The 21,054-nt window shown below is 43.6% G+C and overlaps 3 protein-coding genes and 2 long non-coding RNA genes across 5 annotated transcripts; 2 read left to right on the forward strand and 3 right to left on the reverse strand.

Moving 5' to 3' along the window:
- Positions 1 to 1,003: 1,003 nt before the first annotated feature.
- LOC118473127 (uncharacterized) lies at positions 1,004 to 2,119 on the reverse strand. The gene is made up of 2 exons (XR_004852014.1): positions 2,034 to 2,119; positions 1,004 to 1,947 (listed from the first exon to the last, which is right to left on the reverse strand). It is a non-coding gene; the product is annotated as an uncharacterized lncRNA (long non-coding RNA).
- A 60-nt stretch (positions 2,120 to 2,179) lies between these two features.
- LOC100274065 (uncharacterized) lies at positions 2,180 to 3,936 on the forward strand. The gene has a single exon (NM_001148444.2). It carries the CDS (start codon positions 3,171 to 3,173, stop codon positions 3,855 to 3,857), a length of 687 nt encoding a protein of 228 aa, NP_001141916.1. The 5' UTR covers positions 2,180 to 3,170; the 3' UTR covers positions 3,858 to 3,936.
- Positions 3,937 to 8,350: 4,414 nt separating this feature from the next.
- LOC103635705 (uncharacterized) lies at positions 8,351 to 9,339 on the reverse strand. The gene is made up of 3 exons (XR_002264275.2): positions 9,233 to 9,339; positions 8,521 to 8,637; positions 8,351 to 8,451 (listed from the first exon to the last, which is right to left on the reverse strand). It is a non-coding gene; the product is annotated as an uncharacterized lncRNA (long non-coding RNA).
- Positions 9,340 to 10,490: 1,151 nt separating this feature from the next.
- LOC103635706 (phosphatidylinositol/phosphatidylcholine transfer protein SFH8) lies at positions 10,491 to 14,554 on the reverse strand. The gene is made up of 11 exons (XM_008658092.4): positions 14,458 to 14,554; positions 14,262 to 14,373; positions 13,334 to 13,486; positions 12,331 to 12,463; positions 12,167 to 12,244; positions 11,984 to 12,085; positions 11,851 to 11,900; positions 11,660 to 11,759; positions 11,468 to 11,569; positions 11,221 to 11,340; positions 10,491 to 11,063 (listed from the first exon to the last, which is right to left on the reverse strand). Exons 1-11 carry the CDS (start codon positions 14,552 to 14,554, stop codon positions 10,872 to 10,874), a joined length of 1,239 nt encoding a protein of 412 aa, XP_008656314.2. The 3' UTR covers positions 10,491 to 10,871.
- A 1,456-nt stretch (positions 14,555 to 16,010) lies between these two features.
- Positions 16,011 to 17,067, forward strand: LOC103637187 (Transcription repressor OFP17). The gene has a single exon (XM_008659438.2). The coding sequence runs from the start codon at positions 16,034 to 16,036 to the stop codon at positions 16,712 to 16,714; it is 681 nt and encodes a 226-aa protein (XP_008657660.2). The 5' UTR covers positions 16,011 to 16,033; the 3' UTR covers positions 16,715 to 17,067.
- Positions 17,068 to 21,054: the final 3,987 nt, after the last annotated feature.

The following is a 21,054-nucleotide window of genomic DNA, read 5'->3' on the forward strand; positions in this document are numbered from 1 at the left end:
ATTAAGAAAAACAAAAAGCGTGTGCAAGACCGCCGAGCGCTGACTCGCTTCCAACAAAGGCCCTGTTTGGTACAGCTGCTGCTTGTTGAAAAAGCAGCTTATCTGATAAGCTGGTAAAAAACAGCTTCTGCTTATTGGCTGCTTTTAGTTCATTTTGAGAAGCAGCTGAACTGATAAGCTGCTGCAGAAGCTATCTGTTTGGCAGAACTTCGGCTTAAATTTGTGAAGAAGCTGAAAATAAGCTGTGCCAAACAGGGCCAAAAGTTAATGCCACGGCTCCGTGTTGACTGCTCAGGAAGCGCGAGTAGGGGGGGGGGGATGGGGCAGCCGACAAACAAAGCGCAGGATTTGAATGTTCAGTCTTCAAATTTATTTAGTTTTGGCACCAGGAGAAACAGAGTTTCTAGTCTTAACATTTCTTTCTAGTCTCACGTCTCAAAATCTAAAATGTCAAACGTCACAACAAGGCTTGCTTCAACGACGAAATTCTTAAAGTCTCATAAGTGATTCTACTACTGTACAAACGGCCGTCAATCTGGGTACCAAAGGGGCTAGCTGTGGCTGGCACGTCATTCGGGAACCTGCTTACCGATTCAAACCAAATATTTAGACTTTTTTTTATTCTATATATTTATAAACTGATGATGATATATATTTATTGTGTTACACTTTGTCTAAGCTAACGTGTCTATGCAGTCGTCTCATCCTAACCATGCACCATGCGTTTAAATCCAACGATGACTCGCTCATGGGCCGGGACAGGTGGCCCATCTAATTCCCATCGGTCCTTCGCTTCTACGGGATGAGATCCTCTGCCGGCCGCCGCTTCCATCGCCATGGCAAGCAGGCGACTCGCTCCTTCGCCTTAACCGTCGTCTTCCGCCCAAGGTCCCTTCCCCGTCGCCAACTGCTGCCATAGCGGTCTGGCATCACCATGTCGGATGCTGCGGGACCCGTCCAAGAGCGACAGCCATGTCTCGCAGTACCGTCGGCATGTCTGTTCTTTTTTTTTCCCCCCGAAAGCAGGCATGACTGTTCTTCGTTCATCTGCAGACTGCCTCCATGGAGTGCTCGAGCGACGGTCCGTTGTGAGATCTCGACTTCCTCACGAATACGGTGGATGCCCCTGACGCCCAAACTAGCTGCAGAGCCGTCAGACCTTACTCAAGAGAGCACAGCCACGAAGCTCTCTACCTGCTTCATAGGAGGGCGACAGAGACATGTATTCTGATTAGATAGGAAACAATTCTAGATTGAGATTGTGGATCAATATCGAGTATGATGATTGTGGATCAATTCTAGACTGATATTCTGGTGCTATTGTGATGTTTGTACCAGTTTGTGAAATATGAATGAAATTAGCGAACAAGTTTCAGATAGTATTGATTCCAGAATGACCATGCTCCAATTTATACAACTGATATTGATGATCTCATCTCAGTGATGGCAGTTGAGAAAACCAAACACTCAAGTGGCTTTACACTTCAGCCACAAAAAACCAAAAGCTATCCATAATTTAGAGGCTACCCAAAAGCTCATACTATTCCCCATCTGCGAGTGGAAAGGCAACACAAAAGCTTATATTGTTCTCCATCTGCAAAGACAAACATCCGAGGTTGTACAAAAAAACAAACTGTGCTGATTTTAAACTAAAATTCAGCAGTAAGATCATAGGTGATTGGTCCCTACAAGAGGAAAGAACAACAATTGAATTCTTTTTATTATGAAATATCATCTGAATAATTATGTCATCGTTGTTAAATATTACCATCAACAACCGAGAAAATTTATGGATGGCCATACATGTTCAGGCACCCCTTCCTTCTAGCAAAAAGTACTAGGGACTGCTACAGCACCATCTTCGAATTGCACAGTTGTTGTACTAGGGGACATATTTTGGACTGCTGGAACACTCTCACCGAATGGCACCGTTGTAGCTTTTTGTTCCTTCTTATAAAAGAGAATGAAATAAGTAATACAATTAGACACTAATACAATTAAAATCAATCAAATTATTCTAGTCTGCGACGTACCACTGAACATTTTCCCCTTTTCTTATGTCCCTTTTTAGCCCTTATGCATCTTTTCAACCTAACTTTTTTCCGCTTTGAGCTTTTTGTCTCCACCTCCTTCTTCTTTAGTTGTGTTGTACTAACCAAATTACATGGGAGAGTGACATTCGAGGGAGAAGTGATTGGATCCACTGTACTACTACAATTATTGATTTCTTCCTCAACTTGCTTGCTAAGGATGTCAACTTACTACACGGGCGGCCGAAACCCTAGCGCCGCCGCCCCCTCCCTCCACTCCATCCCACCTCGCCGTCACCAGAGGGCGCCGCCGGATGTCCGCGCGGCCCCAAGGAAGGTGGCGGCGAGGCGATTTTTCTCTGGTTTGGTCGCGTCTGCCCGGATCTAGTCGGGTTCCAGGAGGTGGCAGCGGCGTGTGTGGGGCGGCGACCCTTCGCCGGCGCGGCTCAGCCTCGGCGGCATCCTGGCGGCAGTGAGCGCGACGTTCGTATGGCACATCCGGGCGTTGCGGGTCCTGGATGGGTGTTCGCGCAGCAGGGGGGCATGCGGCCGGCCGTGGGTCGCAGGCGCGGAGAAGGTGCTGTCTGGCGCCCCCAGGGCAGGGAGCGGCGCCGCGCGTGGAGGTCTGGAATCTAGTGCGCGTGGGGTTCGCGGCCTCCGCGTGCCAGCCTTCGGAGGCGTCGACAGGCTGGTCCCGGGCATGTGCCGGGGTGGTGTTCGGCGTGGTGCGTCGGTGGGCCTGCGCAGTCGACCGGATTGGCGGTGGCGGGACCTCCACTCGTCTGCGTCTACGATGAGGTGGTCGGCGTCTTGATCTGCGTTGGGTTGGTTGGATCTGCGGGCTGTCTGCCCGGATCTGGGGGGCTGGTCGCCTTCCGCCGCTCCTCCCTGTTGCTGGCTTGGGCGGGTGGCCTTGCGGCTGCTGCGGCGGTGCCTGCGCGCTCGCGTGGTCGTAGCTGGTCTGCGGCGTCGGCACCCACGCGTGCGGCTGGCGCGCTGTGGTGGCGGCGTGGCTTGCCTGTACTTGCCTTGGTCGGGGCGTTGGCCGTCGCCGGATCTGCAGCTGTCTGCGGCGCCTTCTGCAGGGGCGGCTAGCTCCGTGCGTTGGGGCGTGTGGTGGGAGGGCCTCTGGCGAAAGCCATGCCCGCTTGCGGGCGGACAGCGGTGACGCCCGCGGGCGCCACCCCTGCCCTATTGAGGGTGCTGTCCTTGGACCTCTCACCACAATGCGGGAACCCTCGCCTCGGCCTTCTTGGGGACTTTCGCTGGTGCTCGTCCGACGTTGGGGCTCTGAAGGTTGGGGTTGCTGGGTTGGTGGGTCGGCGGACGACAGGAGGTCTTCGGAGGAAACTTTGCTTGGTTGGTACCAGGCGGGCGGCGACGACTTTTCGACTTCGTTTCTCCTTCTTGAAGGCACAGCCCAGAAGACCTCTAGTTTGTGTGTTCGTCGGCGTTGTGGAGGCTCTTTGTCACTCCGCTTGGCTCGGTGGTGTCGGGGCCATTGTCGCTTTAGGCGTCTGTTTTCTCCCGGAGTTCGGCGTTGTGGATCTTTGCTCGTGGCGAAGAATCGGAGCTGCCTCGTGTGGGGTGTGCGAGGCTTGGCAACGATGGCGCGCCGTGATCTTATTCCTTGCGTCGGTGTCTGGATTTAGGCGTCGTCGAGTTGCTTTGGCAGTGTGCGGCTCGTCTTGGGGAGTCGGAGCTGCTCGTCCCTTGTGTTTGAGCTTGGCAACAATGACTCTAGATGTGTTTGTGTGTGTGAGGCTGCTGTTGTCTAGGTGGTTTGTTAGGGCCTTCACCGGTTTTTCTACCGTGCGCCCTGTGTAGGTTTTGGGTCCGGTTTTCCTTAAAACTGGATCAATTCTATTCTTCTTAATTGAGAGGCAGAGCTCCTGCCATTATGTTCAAAAAAATAAGGTGTAGCTTGCATAGCTAGCAACTCTATGCTAAATTGAGAAACTTGCGAGTCATATATTTGCAACGAATCATACAATCTAATCTTGGATTCTCTATTATGTGTTTTGACCTTGATTGTTTTGTACAGTTTCACTATGAGCTTCTCGGGTCCATCGCTTGAAAATATATTGTGTGAGTAATGACTTGATATTCATTATATCAAGGACTTTTATAGCATGGACACATAATATTCCAACTCTATTGAATTTCTCACAACTGCAGGTACTAGTTTGTTGTAATGGATCTTCAATAAATTTGTACTCCTTCAATGTAAAATTTTCATCAAGGCCCCCAATTGCTACAAGATATTCATTGTTTCCATCTAAATCTCTTGTGCATGCTGCCATTGATTTTCATATTCACCTTGAAATGCTTCGAATATAACTGGCGTATACAACTTGCTAGCCTGGATCAACATAGGTGTCCTCATTTTGATTCTAGGCATTTTTTTCCTTGATTCAAATTCTCCATTATCTCGTTATTTTTTTATATTGCGCCGCTCTTTCAAAATGCTTAAGAAACTGAATTATATCAAAATCATATTTAAAGTGCCTCTTTAAGTCACTATTTAGACTCTCAATTGTGTACTTCTCGTCCCTAATGTGAACATATCCTTCGTATAACTCTTCCCAATCCATCTGTAATGCATATTGAAATGAGGCGCTCTCTACAATTTTTTATTGGAAATACATAAGCATGCTTCCCGCTTGACCATATGTCATTTCTTCGTTGTTGTTTGCCCCGTAAATAGTTCTTATAGTATAACTGAGGTTATGGGAGCCACCACCAACCTGAAGACCAGCCAACCCATGTGCAGCCTTAGGTCTAATTCTAGTATCATCGACTATCTCAATTTCAAAATCTTGTACCTCTGAAATTTTTCTTTGAGACACCATTAAGACCATGTTTGGTTTCTTTAGTCTAGGGACTAAAGTTTAGTCCCTAACATGTTTGGTTCTAGGGACTAAAATTAGTAAGAATATATTAAATGACTCATAAGAAGACTAGAATGGCCTTTAACATTCTCCTGCTATTAGTACAATTGAACTAAATAAGGGGCAAATGTGAAATAATATGGTTTAGTCTGTTTTAGCCACATCTTGAGGGACTAGGGACTAAAGCAATTTAGACCCTGTTTTAGTCCTGCCGTTTGGCAATTTAGTAACTAAATGGGACTAAAATGGAGGGACTAATCTTTAGTCCCTCAAATCAAACGGGGCCTAAGTGTGAGGTCTCCGACAAGTGATAGATGCGATTGTATTCCAAAAACAGGTCTGGCACTTTATAATTTCCTTTCTCCCGGTCCATTACAAGACCCATACGAACTTGACAATCGGTTCTAGTTTCAGCCCTTAGACACTTTATTAGATGATTCCTTTTATCTTCCAATGTGTGGCCCTCTTTTGCACAAACATATCTGTACGACCTGACCTTTCCATCTGCCTTTCTTTTGTTTGTGTACCTTTTTCTAACATCAAAACCTTTCAAACCTCCATAACTAACCCAAAACATCCAAGCCTCATCTATATTGTTGAACTCCATTCCAATTTCAGGTGACAAAATAGGCAAAAAAACCCTCTGTACAAAACAAAATATTTGATTTTGGTGATAGAGAACAAAAACAAAGAAGACAACTAACCACATACCATTACACACCTATTGTTTTTCATCTGAAAGACGGGTTCCTTCAGCAAAGTCCACGCCATCAATTTACTATAACCCCAAATCAAGAGAATCAATGCCAACAACGAATGTATGTAGGTTTTTTCCTCTCAGATTAGTTTAGGACTTCACATCATAGAGGTTTTCTAGGGCTTAGGAAGATCCTGAGAATCTGTAATTTCTATCAGACGAAGATTTTGCATGCTTCATGACGCCCTTGTTTCAAGACAAGGGAATAATGTCGACGTCATTTTTTTCTCTACCAAAATACCTCTATGGTCTCTATGTTCCTAGTGTGACCTGGACTCAGGAATCGTGCTTATATAGTATACTAGGTTTGTGCCCGTGCGTTGCCACGGGATTAAAAAATTAGTATAAAACATAAATACAGAACGAGAAATATTATTATGATATACAAAATTCGTGTGGCAAGATATCACCGTAACGATAGTATTATATTGATCATGCAATTTTGTTGTGTAAGGCCCTGAAAAAAGATATAATGTCAAGTACATAAATCATTTTTCAAATTAAATCTATGTTTCTCCTCGATAGTTGATCAAACCTTTTCTAAAAAAGATTATACAAAGTTAAAAAGTACTCCCTCCATTCTAATTTATAATCCGTTTGACTTTTTTAACCTAAGTTTGACCGGCTTGTTTTATTAAAAATCATATTTATTACTAATTTTTATTGTGATATTGTTTGGCATATAATATACTTCAAGTATGGCTTTGAATTTTTTATTTTTTCAAAAAAAATTGAATAAGACGAGCAGATCAAACTCGACACAAAAAAGTTAAACAAATTATAATTTGGGATAGATCGAGGGAGTATTGATTATCCTCCGGTTAACAAGAGCACAATCTTTGTTTCCTGTCTCCTCTATATGAAAATTGGACAAGGAAGACTCTTTATCTTGTCATGTCACATACTTTGCTAGTGTTTTATTTTGTTTGAGAAATCACACCCACAATTGTATACTTGTCGATTTGTCCCAGCTAAGCAAATAAGCAAGAACAAATCTATCCACTGGTGACAGGCCAAGAGGATGCCAAAATAAACGGAAGCCATAAGTGGTAACAGAAATTAGAAACTTCACCTTGCGCCCAAAACGATCAGAATGACCAATGTGGTGGATGTAAAGCTCACGATTATTTGGGAGATCATAATTTATGACAAGTGGAACCTGAAATTGAAAGAAATTCAGTCAGTACCCCAAGCTATTCTTCTGGCCAATGACTTGAATTAATTGTCCGTACCATCTGAAGGCTAACAGTTGCTTGTCTATTTGTTGAACTTCATCTCTAAGTCCTAAGTTCTTTGCCTTTTAGCTTCTTTGTTGAGATGATTATTTTATCTGATAACCCACAGACACTGTAATATAAAAGTGAGAGTCTAGCTTTCATATTTTAACTACGACGCTAATAATGTTTCCCATTGATATGCATTGCTTGTTTTTGCATAATGCGGTTTGACGGTATACCCACAGACCTTGCTGGCTCTGATCAATTAATCTATGGTTAGGCAGGGTACATGTTGGATTATACGTACGTAGTGTTCAAGAAGACCTTGAGTACATAGAAGATGCAGTTCCTGTTAGTGACTGGGAAAACGTGTCCTACATAAATCGGTAGTGCTGAACATTCGTTGCTAGAACGCTAAAAATATCAGTTTACCAAACCAAATTCATGTGGCCAATCTGATATGTCTTCGCATAATTGATTGGCAAAGCAAAGGATAATTGATGCTAGTGTTCTACAATTTCAATTTTTTTGTTCAGCAGAAAAATACACGGAGTCGGCGTCAGAAGAAACTGAAAGCATATGACCTCTCAGCACTGTCCGAGTCCCTCCCAGAACCATGTGCACCAAAGCAGAAACCTGAAGCAAAGTTGAACTGCAAGTCAAGACAGACATTAGTGTAATCCTCTCTTCACACCTTCTCCCTTGCTTCATTCAGGTCGTCATGTTTTTCAACTGTAGTTTTGGACTGTAAACCCAATTTTCTTGTCCAGGTTACGGGAGGCTGCTCATCTCAAGGTTGTGCTGGGAAAGATGCAGTTCCAGCTTGACCCATTTGCTGCGATCCATCAGCACCTGCTAGCAACGCAGCCACCTGCAGCTGCAAAGGGCGATGCTGTGAAGCAGGGAAAGGACTCCAAGAACAAGAAAAGGAGGAAGAAGGGTGCATCATCAAGCTCTCAAGCAATGGATATATGATTGCATTCGTTCAGTAGTAACTTGGTCCAGAGCTATGGAGTTAGAACATGGCTGGAGCGAAGGGTTTACCCTTGCTTACAAATCAGGACCATCTTTGAGTTGTTGTCATAGATCATGCTGGAGTGCTTGATTTCTCCTCATGAAGTTGCTCAAATATCTACCATTACATTAAGGAAATAAAAACTTCCAATGACAAATGTTACTTCTTTGACCATCATTATATTATATTTATTACGAACAAGTCCAATAAAAATCAAGGTTCATTTGTGTTTAGCCGGTTAGCCTTAATCAGAAAAGTAAGATGCTCCCTTTGTTTTAAAATATGATGTTTAAGACAGGTAATTATTTCCTTTGTTAACTATTTAACCTGTCCAGGTGTCATACATTTAAAAAAACAAAAACATAGGGAGTATTTAATAGATAAAGAAATAGACAATAGAAAAGGATACATAAGCATGCCTCACTGGTGAACGGAAGATAATTTCATCTCCTCCATTCAAGGTAATCTTGGCAGCCTTGTCCAAAGATTTCCCATTGACACGGACAACTTTGGGTTCAAAGACTTCAAGGAGTGCACCTCGCTAGAACAAAATGTCAGAATAAAAGGGGAACAAATGCATGGAAAAAAACAAAAAATAAATTCATAGTACCTTAGCCTGCTTCAGTCTACAAACAGGTGAGGCAGTGGATGATTCGCCCAGTCTGAAATCATGATGTGCTCCATGACCGATAGTGAAAAGCGCACCGTAAATAGAAAGGGTAGGGTGCTGTTGAAAAAAAATACAGCAGATGGCAATCCATTGGTATATGATAAAAAGTTCAATCATTTTAGTTGCTCCAAAGAGCAATAATGAAGTTCGTTAACTCACTGAAAGGCACCTTAAATCCTAAATCTTATACAATATCATATGCACACAAGCACTAACAATGGGACATTGAAGTTTCTCAACAAATGTAGCCAAACGTCACATCACATACAGCCTATCCAATAAAGCAAAAAATGAAGCACAAAACATCTTAATAACCTTGGCACTGAGATAGAACTATGTATGAAATTATTTTTCTACAAACAGAAAGTAAACAGAAAGCGTATGTGTATATTGCAACTGAATGGGGTTGGATGGTGCTTTCTTTAAAGTTACAAGACTCAGAGCAGATAGAGAACAGGTAAGGTTCAAGGTAGTATTGCGTATTCCTGAGTTCTGATATGAGGTTTTATATGGTATTTCTATAGCAATTACAAAGAACGATTAACATGTGCCATGTAGTTCTTGGTAATTAAGGTCTCATCCAAAGCACGAGAGATCATGGGTGAGTTCTACTAATTGAAAGAGAAGTGAAAAGATAGAAGAGAAGTCGCACCATGGTATATTGTGAAATTAGTCTGCACCAGGGCTCCTGACGCCTGCTGGTGGCTGCCGCCTGTGGCTTATTCAATATCCCAGCCACATTATCCTTGGTTTTCTTTTATCTTTGCCGATAAATCCTCCGATAAATCCATGGCTCTCTTTATCTTCGTCGTTATATCTTTATCATTAGTGCCCCGCTTATGCCCTACACAAACAGGGGAACTCATCAAACCCTAAGGCCCAAAGCCAAAAACCGAAAGAACGCCGTAGGCACATCGTAGGGACAAGGCTCATACCGGCCGGATTGGATTGACCCTCCTTCGGCCTCAAGAGGGCCTCCAGCTTGTCCATGGCGCCGGTCAGCGCCTGCAGACCAGCCGTGTTGGGCAGTGGGCCCGCAACAGTGCCGACTTCTGCCAGCGCCACCGACGGCTTCGCGGTGTCTGCCTCCGTGCACCCAACCTACCACCAGCGAGATCACAATAACAACAAAAACCAGATCAAAACCAGAGACCTGAAGGGGCTACATGCATGGGGGATGGAGGGAGATCCGGACCTTGGCTCGCTTCGGGGGCTGCGACGACGCGACATCGTCACCCGCCCTCGGACCCGACCCCGCATTCTCCGCGGGCGCCGATACAGGCGATGCCAACATATGGGATTTTCAAATTCCGGGGGCAGGCGGGCAGCGGGGCTTGCGCGATGTCCGTGCGGGCGGTTCAGAACCGGAGGGTTTCGCGGCGGCGGCGTGCGGGCGATGCGGTAGCGGAGGGTTTCGCGGCAGCGGGCGTGCGGGCTTGAGGGCGTGTGGGCGTTCGGTTGCGGCGGGTTTCGCGGGGGCTGGGCACGCGGTAGCGGGGGGCGTTGGGTAGCGGCGGGGCAGTCTACACTCCTCTCTTAATAGTTAGTAGAGATTTGTTCCTATCACCTGTTCTAACTGGTATTCCTGGCACTGGTTACCTCAGCCATGCCATCAATTTATATCTTCGATGTAAGTCATGAGAACAAGTCTTTTTAAATTGTTCTTTCAGCTAAAAAATGTCTTTTTTACACATATATGTATGGAAACAAAGTTAGGTTGTATTGCAATGGTGAGGGTAAAATTAATTGAATAAATGTCGCTATTGGTCCCATGTTTTACTTAAGCTTCATTTGGATCCTTATACTTTTAAACATTCTAATTGAGTCTTCAACCTTCAACATATGCTATTAGTTTAAGCCGATAATACTGACATGTTTGACATCCCTACAAATATTTGATCCTTATACTTTTTTTGCAGACAATCCACATTAGATAATCATAATGCAAAGACAAACGACTGATTAAAGTATAATACCTTTTTTTGCAGACAATCCACATTAGATAATCACTCGTAAGCATTGTTAACTTATGGTTCCGGTAAGGTATATGTTGTCCATCAGAAGATAAAGCACCAATAACATCATCCAAAGCAAAAAGAGATTTATTTATACTTTGCGCTTCTTTCAATTGCTTTCCTGCTGAACCAGGTTTTTTCTAGATGATAGTTTCCTGGTATAACATTTATTAACAAGGCAACAATTTATCATGAATAATGCTACTATTATACACCGTCTTCAATGGCCTTACTCTTTATTAAATGTTAACAAACAACTACAGGTTCAGAATTCATTTACCCGGAATGATAGGAAAATAAGATACCTAAATCATGAGGCCTTCTGTTGGTGGAATATTGCCTGAAATCAGCCATTTGTTTCTGCACCATTTCAGTAGTTCGTTGCACTCCATGGTAAAATTCAGGAACCATATCCGGGTGACTTTGATCATCGCAGCTCAAGTATGTTGCACAATCTGTGCCCTTTACCTTTGGTAGAAATAAATACGAAAAAAATCAATATAATGCAACATGCCATGGAGTCATGGACACAAGCAGGACAGCATGACCAATGTGGTTCATAAGACTAATAGCACAGGGAAAAGCAGACCCAACTGTAAGAACAAAGGCAGACAGATAAACTTACCTCCTCACGAACCAGAGTCAAGCAACCATAGCCTGAAACTTTATGAACAAATGATGGACCAAAATCATCAACATCGGATCCTGATTCAGCATTTGATGTATCGCTTAACATGCCCTGCCACTGAAAGAGGCAAATATTGTAGTAGTTTAGAACAAGAATCCAGAAAAGCAACCAGCTTCCTGAATTACTGAAAAGCAACCAGCTTCCTGAATTACTACTGATGAAGGCTGTAATTTTAGAATTTTACTTTCATCTGTTCCAACCGAAAGGAAGAGCTGCTTCTTTCTCCACCCTCAGAAACAGGTTTGGTGGTTTCCCTCATACATCCAGCTTCCAAATTGTGGATCAGCTACAAATAATATATCCTTCATTACATAGAAAAACAAGGACAGCATCTAGATGAATTATTTTCATGTAAACACGAAGCAGTAAAGGGTACCTTCAATATATAAGGATCATTCCATGGCCCTTTGTTCGATCCAAGGCAACCACCCTTGTCACTACATGTGCATGAACCACCAAGGAATTCTGGCAACTCACTGAGAAAATACAAGCATTATTAGTTATTACAGGTTGAGGGCTGAATCTTATGAAGAGAATGGGCTATGCAACCCTTGAATACAAACCTACCTCGAATCTATTACTTCAAGAAGCCTACTCTGGTAGTTCGAACCGAGCACCTAAGTAAGAAGAAAAAGAAAACTAAAGATTGCGATACCAAACAAGTTAGCACTAAGGATGGTATATAAATGCTGGAACTCACATGAATCTTGGATGAAGTTTTTGGGTCAAGGAAGCCCTTCACACTGTTCCAGATCCACTTGAATCCACTGCCAGCGTTCACAACAAACATTTGGTGGAGTGTCTGCATTTATAACATTTTACTTGATTGGATCACCAGGCAAAAGTCCCAACAACATAATACCCCTTCAAAAAGTATAATTACCTCAGGATAATAATCGCTATCAATCTTCTGCATTCGGTTTACAAGTTCTCTAGCAGTCCTGGAAAAATTCTTAAACCCCTGCAGAATACAACCAGATTAAAAAAACTACATACAGAACAGATCTGTGTTCTGTTCGCACAGCTCAAACTGAATCGTTCACCTACCACACCCTGGACGTCCAAGATGGTAGTGGTGGAGTCAATGTGCCTCTTAGCAGCCAATGTGCAGGCAGGGAACCTCTCCCTGAAGGCCCTATCAAACTCCTGGACATGGTACTTGATGTAGCGATCCATCTGACTACACATAGGCCAGTGGAAACATGGCCGCACATAGTCACACACACATGAACAATCAGCAACATTGTATCTCCTACCAGGTTCCCAGATGTGACTTAGAATTGAGTTGTTACTATGGGAATTGAGTTGCTTTTATTACAACAAATAAAATCCATGTGCCACAAAAAGCTCTAAATATTACCGTTTTCTACACAAACAACAATCCAAACTCAATTCATTGGTGCACATAAGGCGCTGCTTCCTGATGATGCTAGGAAGGGGCAACACCTTAAATCTTACAAGTACATGATATGGCTGAAAGTATTTGTTTAATTCAGATTTTATCCCAAAATACAAAATGGAAGGACAGATGCACATCGTTGCTAGAACGCTAAAAATATCAGTTTAAAGGATCTGTAAAAGATATTTTTTTAATTTTCTCCCAGTTTGGTCTAAGTTCTGGTCATGAACACCATCTACGACATGTTTGCATGTACCAATAAAACATATCATCATTCATGATATCCAAAACAAAGTATTGAGACCTAAGTATTTCAATTTCTCCAAGGGTATAAAATCTCCTACAGAGATCAATTGAACACAACCCAGTCCAACAATTAGCATAATAAATATAAAAAGACAGCCCACCAGGACAAATTCCTAAATGAGCTCATTGTGCAGTATGAATTTGGCAACGAAGATAGCAGATGATCTAGAGAAATATCCTACTGCATAGATGAAAGAAGATATAAATGTAAACACATTGTACAAGACAACATTATAAATTTGTGTCCCGTACAAGAAACCAAGGCAAGACCAACACAAACAACAAAACACCTGATTAATTATCCAACATCCTAAACCATGAAGATCAGTCAATCCATGTGTGTACCTCGTGACTTCAAATACTACCAGTACCACGAAAAGAGTAGTCTGAATAACAACATAAAGGTGATTCATGTCCTGCTGAAGGATACCTTTCCAAATTGGCCAATTGGCGCTCCATTCTGCATCTTTGATCTGGGTAGTATCTGCAAGCCTGCAACTGCAATATATGCAATGAAGCATTTAATATTCAGATTGGTTCAAACTCAGGTATTTAATATATCATTCCTGTAAACTGGAAAGCTACAACATGTGACAGATACAATGAACTGTACTATGAAACAGTGCTGATCATTCCAAAGTCAAGAGTCAGGAGATCACTTTTGCAGCTCTAACTCAACCAGAGGTTAAAAAACACTGAAAGTCTGAAACCTAGTGCATTGTAGACAGAGGCATCATTGAGTTTTGCCGAAACAAATGCTACACAAAAAGAAGGAACATGACTTAATTTACTAAACATGAGAATGGCAAATAAAGGCTACATGAGCGTATGAGCATTTACTTATTCAAGCCCAAAGCTGGTAGATAGAGAGGAAAAATAAAATGGACACCCTACTAACATAAATCCAACGGCATCATTGAGTTTTGCACGCACACACCAAAATCGATACCTATACTCTACAACAAACTACAGAGGGAAACAGAAACTCAGGTATTCAGGACCAAACACAACTAATTGGTATGTGTATTTCTTAGCAGCCATAACCTTCCAATCCATCTATACGACACTTGTGTTAAATGTAACTTACTAATAAGAACGGAATGAACGGTGGCAGTTCTATGATGGCTGGCTGAATCGAGAAGAACATGGAACAAAAAGGAAAGGAAGATGAATGGTGAATCCCACCTCCTGCTAGCTCTAGCTCCTAAAGCTCGTCAGTCGACGCACGGACACGGAGGCAGACTCCAGCTTGTCTTCAGCCAGAGATCATCGCCTCGCTTCCTGCTGCCACCACGACGCAGTAGGTCTTGTGGTGCCCTGCGCGCCCTCCGAGCACCACCACCGCCACAGCAATTCCCTAGCCGTGGCGCAACAGCTCGCCGCCGCTGGCGGTCGAAAAAGAGGAGATTACAAAAAGCTACAACCAGGAGGCGATGATCATCTGCTATCTTTCAGCTTGAGGAGATTACACATCTTGGGGACGTAGCCGGTGCAGCGCCACAGGGCGGCAGAAAAGGTCAGGGGCGCCGCGGAAAAGAGTGCCATCGCCCCCGCCAGGAAGCCCATGGACGTGGACGCGGGCTAGGAGCGGGACCTCAGCCCAGCGGCGGTACACGCGGCGCCCACTACTCCCCACTCTGCTGAGCGCCCGCGGCCGGCGCCCTCACGCCCACGCGGCTGGGCTTGGCGCCCGTGGCCGTGGCCGTGGCCGCCACTTCCAAGCTCACAGCTTGGCTCGAGCAAAGAGGTGAGTGATACGCCCTGCGCGAGTGCGTGGTAGGCAGCACCATGGCGCTGCACTGCTCCCTGCACGTGACTTGTTCGACGTTGTGGCTGCGAGCAGTGGCGCGGCCTGATCCCTGCTTTCCGAGGTCCCGTGCGCGCCTCGCAGGCCTAGCTCTTTCTGGCCCGCACCACCGGAGGCTCGTGCACACCGACTGCACGCGGGCGGGAACGAGCGACTCTAAGGCCGTGGGTGGGGTGCATTGCGGCCTCGAGCGCGGAGAGGCGGTGGTTCAAGGAGCCGAGGATGGTGACCATGCCGTTCGTGTTCCCCTGGCTTCGCCGCAGAGAGTCCCGCAGCATGATCCCCCACCGCGACAGCGCGTCCATCGCCTGCAGAGTCGCCACCGTCATCGCGGACATCGGGTCAAGAGCGGGCACTCCTCTCAGGAGAGGGCCGGGGAGATCTCGGCAGTCGGCACCGAGAGGAGAATGCGCCGGGGTCAGGGCGGCTGAGGCGTGGGCGGTGTGGTGACGCGGTATAGGCGACGGGGACGCGAGCGGGGGCCGGCTGCGGCTCGCTCGAAGGAGGGGTTGTGCGGCAGCTCGAGCGCCCTGCGACCCGCCGGCCTTCTGTCGAGATCATCGGTCTAGGTTGCGTCGGCGGCGAGATCGGAGCTGGGCAGTTAGGTGAGAGAGTAGGTGAGAGAGGGGGCGTGGGGAGGAGGGATGGCGGGTCATCGCCTCACGCCGCCGGATTTCGCGGGTCGTGGAGATGTGCTGCGGTGTAGCGGAGGGGTTCGCGGCAGCGGGCGAGCGGGCCTGAGGGCGTGCGAGATGCGCGGCGGCGGATTTCGCGGTGGGCGTGGGATTGCGCGGGGCCTGGCAGGCGTGCGGCAGCGGGGGAGGGGGGCGTTGGGTAGCGGCGGGGGCGGTCTACACTAAGGGCTTAATAGTTGTAGAGATATGAACTAAAATGACTCACATTGATCTAATGACTGTCTTGTAGCTTAAATATATAATAATATGGATCATATATGTGTGCAGTGCAGGCACTCACGTTCGTTATTAAACGGCTCATATTAGGGTAACGACTACTTAGTGGCACCCCATTCTTATGGCACATAATAATGCTACCCAGTACGTGTCCCAGTTCATATGACATATAATGCTATATATATTCGTACGTTCGTGCACACCACATCGCTGCAACGACGAGGAGCTACGCACGCAGTCAATGAGTCAACCATATATATATATATATATATATATATTTACGCATGCAGCTCAAATCATGCGGTGCCGTTCCAAATCAACAGTTTGATGCTGCGCGCCCATCACTTTCCAGTAGTGATGCGGGTTTCCTCGTCTCATAACAAATCGCCTTCCTGCGTGACGTGCGGCATCCTCGCGCCATGCCGGCGTGCACTCACGCGGCTGTTCCGCGTCCCGGCGCCGGCTAACCTCTCCATCAGGGCCTTCCGCTTCCGTAGCCTCCGGAAGGCAGCGACCAGGATGAGCCCGCGCCGCCGTCGCCGCCACAGGACGTTCCGGTCGGTGCGCGCTGTCTTCTGGCCGCTCGTCCCGATGTCGACCGCGCCGGCGACCTCTACAGCCGAAGGCGAGGCCGCGCGTAGAGCAGCACCGGCACCCGCACCGCAAACAGTGGTGCACGAGACTCCGGTCATCGCAGTCGCACCGGTGTCGTCCACAGAGACGCCAGCGTACATGAAGGTGGTGGCGCGGCTGCGGTCGGAGAGGATAGCTGCTAGGGGAGGCGGAGAGGACGAAGACAAAGAGAAGGAGGAGGAGGAGGAGGAGGCGTGCCGGAGCTTCGAGAGCTATCTGATGGAGATGCTGGTGGAGGAGGGGAAAGCGAGGGACCTGAAGGACGTCGAGGAGCTCCTGCAATGCTGGGAGCGGCTCAGGTCACCAGTCTTCATCGAGCTGGTGTGGTCCTTCTATGGCGAGCTCTGCAATGACCTGTTCCACGCAAGGGGTTGACGAAGTTGACATCGAAGGCGGCGGCGGCTATGGCTCCGAGTCCATGTCCACTGCTTGATCACGTAGACACGTACTGCTCAAGAATCTGCAGGTTGCATCATCTCATCGACATTATGTAAATAGTACTGTACTAAGACCATGTTCCTTCTAAACCTCTAGAGTTAATTGTTAATCAGCTAATATGTTATTAGCCAGTTTTAGCAATTAGTTGCTAAGGTTTAGAACACGGTCTAAGTTACACTAAGATGTTCTGTAATATATCCACATACCCGCGGCTTTCTATCGCATAATCATTTGTGTATAATCAGCGAGACAAAGATCTGGGATTGATTGATTCATAGTCCCTACCGAAATCTGTTTTTTGTCGAGTGCCAAATAATTTGTCGAGTGTTTTTATCAGGCACAAAAAAAACCAATTGGTAAAAAAACACTCGGCAAAATTTTTCTGTGCCGACACTCGGCAAAGAGTTTCTTTGCCGAGAGTTTTTTTTGACACTCGGCAAAGAGCTTTTTTACCTAGTGTTTTTTCAACACCAAGTAAAGATAATTTAAAAATCGCATTTTGAAGCAGTAAATTAATTCAATTGAAAAAGTTTTCACCTATAAATTTATATAACTCATCAATATATACAATTTATATTTTGGTCAATTGTTCATATGACAAAATAAAAGTAAATTTATTTATAAAAACTATATCTCTCGTAGTTTATAAAACTACACAAGAGATGTATAAAATTTGTGAATAGTGTTAGAACCAACATATGAGACGAATAAATGACCAAACAACCAAATATAAACTTTGTAGATCATTATAAGTTATAGAATTTTATAGTTGGCAACGTTTTTTATTTAAGTCATCTTGTCAACGAAAACTATGTCTTTTAAAAATTTAAAATTAGAATTTTTAAAATGACCTCAAAATGAAAAAACCCATCAAAATGAAAGTTGTAGATCTTAAAAAGTTATGAAACTTTGTAGTTGACAACATTTTTGTTTGAAATCATCTTGTCATACAAAACTTTGTTTGAAATTTAAAATTCGAATTTTTCAAATGACCTCGGATGGAAAAACCACCAACATAAAAGTTGTAGGTCTTCAAATGTTACGAAACTTTATAATTGATATTTATTTATTTGAAATCATCTTGTCATAGAAAAATATGTTTGAAGTTTTCAAATTTGAAATTCAAATTTTTTTAAACGACATCGAATGAAGAAACTATCAATATGAAAGTTGTAGATCTTGAAAAGTTATACAACTTTATAGTTGAAAATATTTTCATTTGAATTATTTTAGTGTCTCAAATAATTTATTTACTTTCAGTTTGTTATAATACATGGGGAAGAAAAACGTAATATAGACATTAGTGATATAGTGATGTATTGGTAGAGGAGATTGCGCGTGAGAGAGGTTACGAGTTCGAATCTCACCGATCACAAAACAAGTGAATTCAGTTCAAGTTCAAAAAAATGATGAAAATGGATAGGATGATGGATAGGGCATTGGTGATGGTTGTGTTTGGTGGGAGTGTTCCCCTAATTAAAAAAATTATTGTTTTGGATTTTTTTTTACAAAACACGTGAATTCAGTACAAGTTCAAAAAATGATGAAAATTGATAGGACGATGGATAGGGCTCTTGTCATGGTGGTGTGTATGATGGTGGCATCAAGGATAATGTTGGGGCCTGGTACCAATGCACCTGTAAACTGGAACTCAAAAAATCGTATATGGGATGAGCCATCATTGTTGGTTGTAGTTAAAACCAATAGTGATACTAGTATATCGCTGTAGTTTCCATGTACAACTAAGGGCATGTTTGATTCCTTTTATCTAGGGGCTAAAGTTTAGTCCCTACCCTGTTTTGTTTTAGGGACTAAAAGTATTCAAAGCGCATTAAATGAATCATAAGAGGACCAAAATACCCATTAGAATTGTCCCGCTATTAGTGCAATTAAATAAAGGAGGAGCAAAAAATGAAATTTATATGATTTAGTCCCTTTTAGTCATTCCTTGAGGGATTAGAGACTAAAACAATTTAGTATCTATTTTAGTCTCACTGTTTGATAATTTAGTGACTAAATGAGACTAAAGTAGAGGGACTAATCAAACCAAACAGCCCTTTACAATGACGCGAGGCCATCATTGTTGGTTATAACCCATAACTGACAATGATGTTGGTCTTCACTGCAGGATGCTAGTGGCACAAACACTAGTAAATGTTGTGACCATTAACTCTCTCATAACCCTTAAAGTATGGCCCCAAACTTAATATTAGATTTTTGGCAAGCCTGTGGACCAAAAGTATGGCCCTACATAGAATCTTGTATTTTTCTGACCTATTTTGTTATTATTACATTTATTTTATGTTGAAACAGAGAAAGAATGTTGAACTATCCCTTCAAAATAATATAATATTCCATCCACCTCCACCAAAATTGGTTCACTGGACCATGTGACCCTGTTTAGAAATTTGCTACCATTTAATTTCTAGTCATTTTAGAGTAGCTCTAGTTCAACATGTAGTTACTTTATATTGTCAAGCAGAAATTTATTTAAATAACCCATAATAGCAAACTACCTCCGAAAAACATAAAACTTTGGGTTCCTTAACTTATGCTACGTACAAAATGAAGAAAAACTTTTGCGGTCTATAATACACTGAAAATGCATGAGAATTGTGAAATTATTGGATGTCTAGTTAGTGTTCTCTAGAATGGTGCATCCATTTGTGAGCCATGTTTGTTCCAGCTTTATAGAAATGGGTTTAGATTTTTTTTCCTAGCATGTTCACCTGAAGTATGGCCACTATATTTTTATTATCCATATACTCTTCATATAAATATAAATATGTGTACCCTAATCTAGGGTTAAGGTGTCCATGACCATTTGAGACTTCATCATTATATATGTACTATCCAGTACTTCACATGCAGGTGGATGCATTCTCTTTTGGGATAGTTGTGTTGTGTGGCCGATCTTGACCGTCGATGAATCATAAGCAAATAGCAAATGTGTGTTTAATGAATCTATTATTGCCTCCTTTTACTGTCATGTCAAATGAAATCCGGTGAATTTATTATTCTTTTCTATTTCTGGATGCTACCTGGTGCCGACTTTTTACTGATTATTGTCAGTACGATCAATTCTAGATTGATGCTTACAATTTGTACATGGGGGAGCCCCAATCTACGCGCTGCTGCACTGCACAAAATCGTCATCATTGACTTATCATTGACTGCCAGTACCAAATGAGTTCATAACTTCACATTATAGTCAATAGTGTTGCCAAATTGTACACCATGGGGGTGTTTGACATAGCTTTAGAACAAAACTTAAGGGACATATGGACAGAAACAACCAAATAACATAACTCTAGAGTTGCAAACTCTATAGAGTTTTGAGAGCTGAAGTATAAATTTTTGGAGTACCTCTTTTGCTACCCCGAAATCCTTACGAGACAACCTAAACTAGAGTTTGGATTTATTTACCCGTCATTGTCACTGGTTATAGAAAGAAACCTAAACTCCGGAGTAGACCTGCTCTACCCTAGAGTTTTGGAACAGAGTTGCTCTAGTGTGAAGCAGAGCCACGCCCCTTTTATATGTGAACATGAGGTAGTTCAAAGAAATATTCCTTTCTACTGTTCATGATAGCATAAGGTGTCGTTAGGCCGTGTTTAAGTATAATCTACAATATAAATCCTCTATTTTACACGTTCTATTGTGGAGAGCTTAAAGCCTTTTGTGGGGTCCAACCATTGGTTGTTTATTCAATTTTATTATGTGTACATCAAATATTTCCTCTTATATGTATACTCCACTTATAACATATCAAAGTATTGCTGTTTTGCAGTTGGGTAGTGATGCCTAGAAAAAAAATCTCGAATGCGCAGAGAACTACACATCTTTATATTAAGAAGAAAGGTCCCAGAGACCAAACTAGCAAGAGTTACAAGGCCCCATTAAGGATGCCTAAAACACAGAAAAGAAACGGATCCATAAACAAGTTAAGTGTCTACCACCACTAACCGACTAGCAGCACTTAGGACTTAAATACGACTGAAAGTAAGATAAGGCCTTTTAGCCTCGGCCATCTCCCACATCTTGCACTCTTTCCTTGCTAGTCTAAGAACCACAACCAAGATGGGAGCCAATTTGTCGAAGACATATCTATTCCTGTGATTTCGAATCATCCAGGCTCCCAATGTTACTAGAGAATTAAGACCTTGCTATAGTAACCCACATGCAGCTCCACTAACTTGTTCCCACCAAGCCATAAAGGAGGTATGACCCGGGCGAGGAGCAAAAGTCTGCAAACAAAACCTTCTTAACCATAAAAC

Source organism: Zea mays, chromosome 8 (assembly GCF_902167145.1).
Source record: "Zea mays cultivar B73 chromosome 8, Zm-B73-REFERENCE-NAM-5.0, whole genome shotgun sequence".
Lineage (NCBI taxonomy): Eukaryota > Viridiplantae > Streptophyta > Magnoliopsida > Poales > Poaceae > Zea > Zea mays.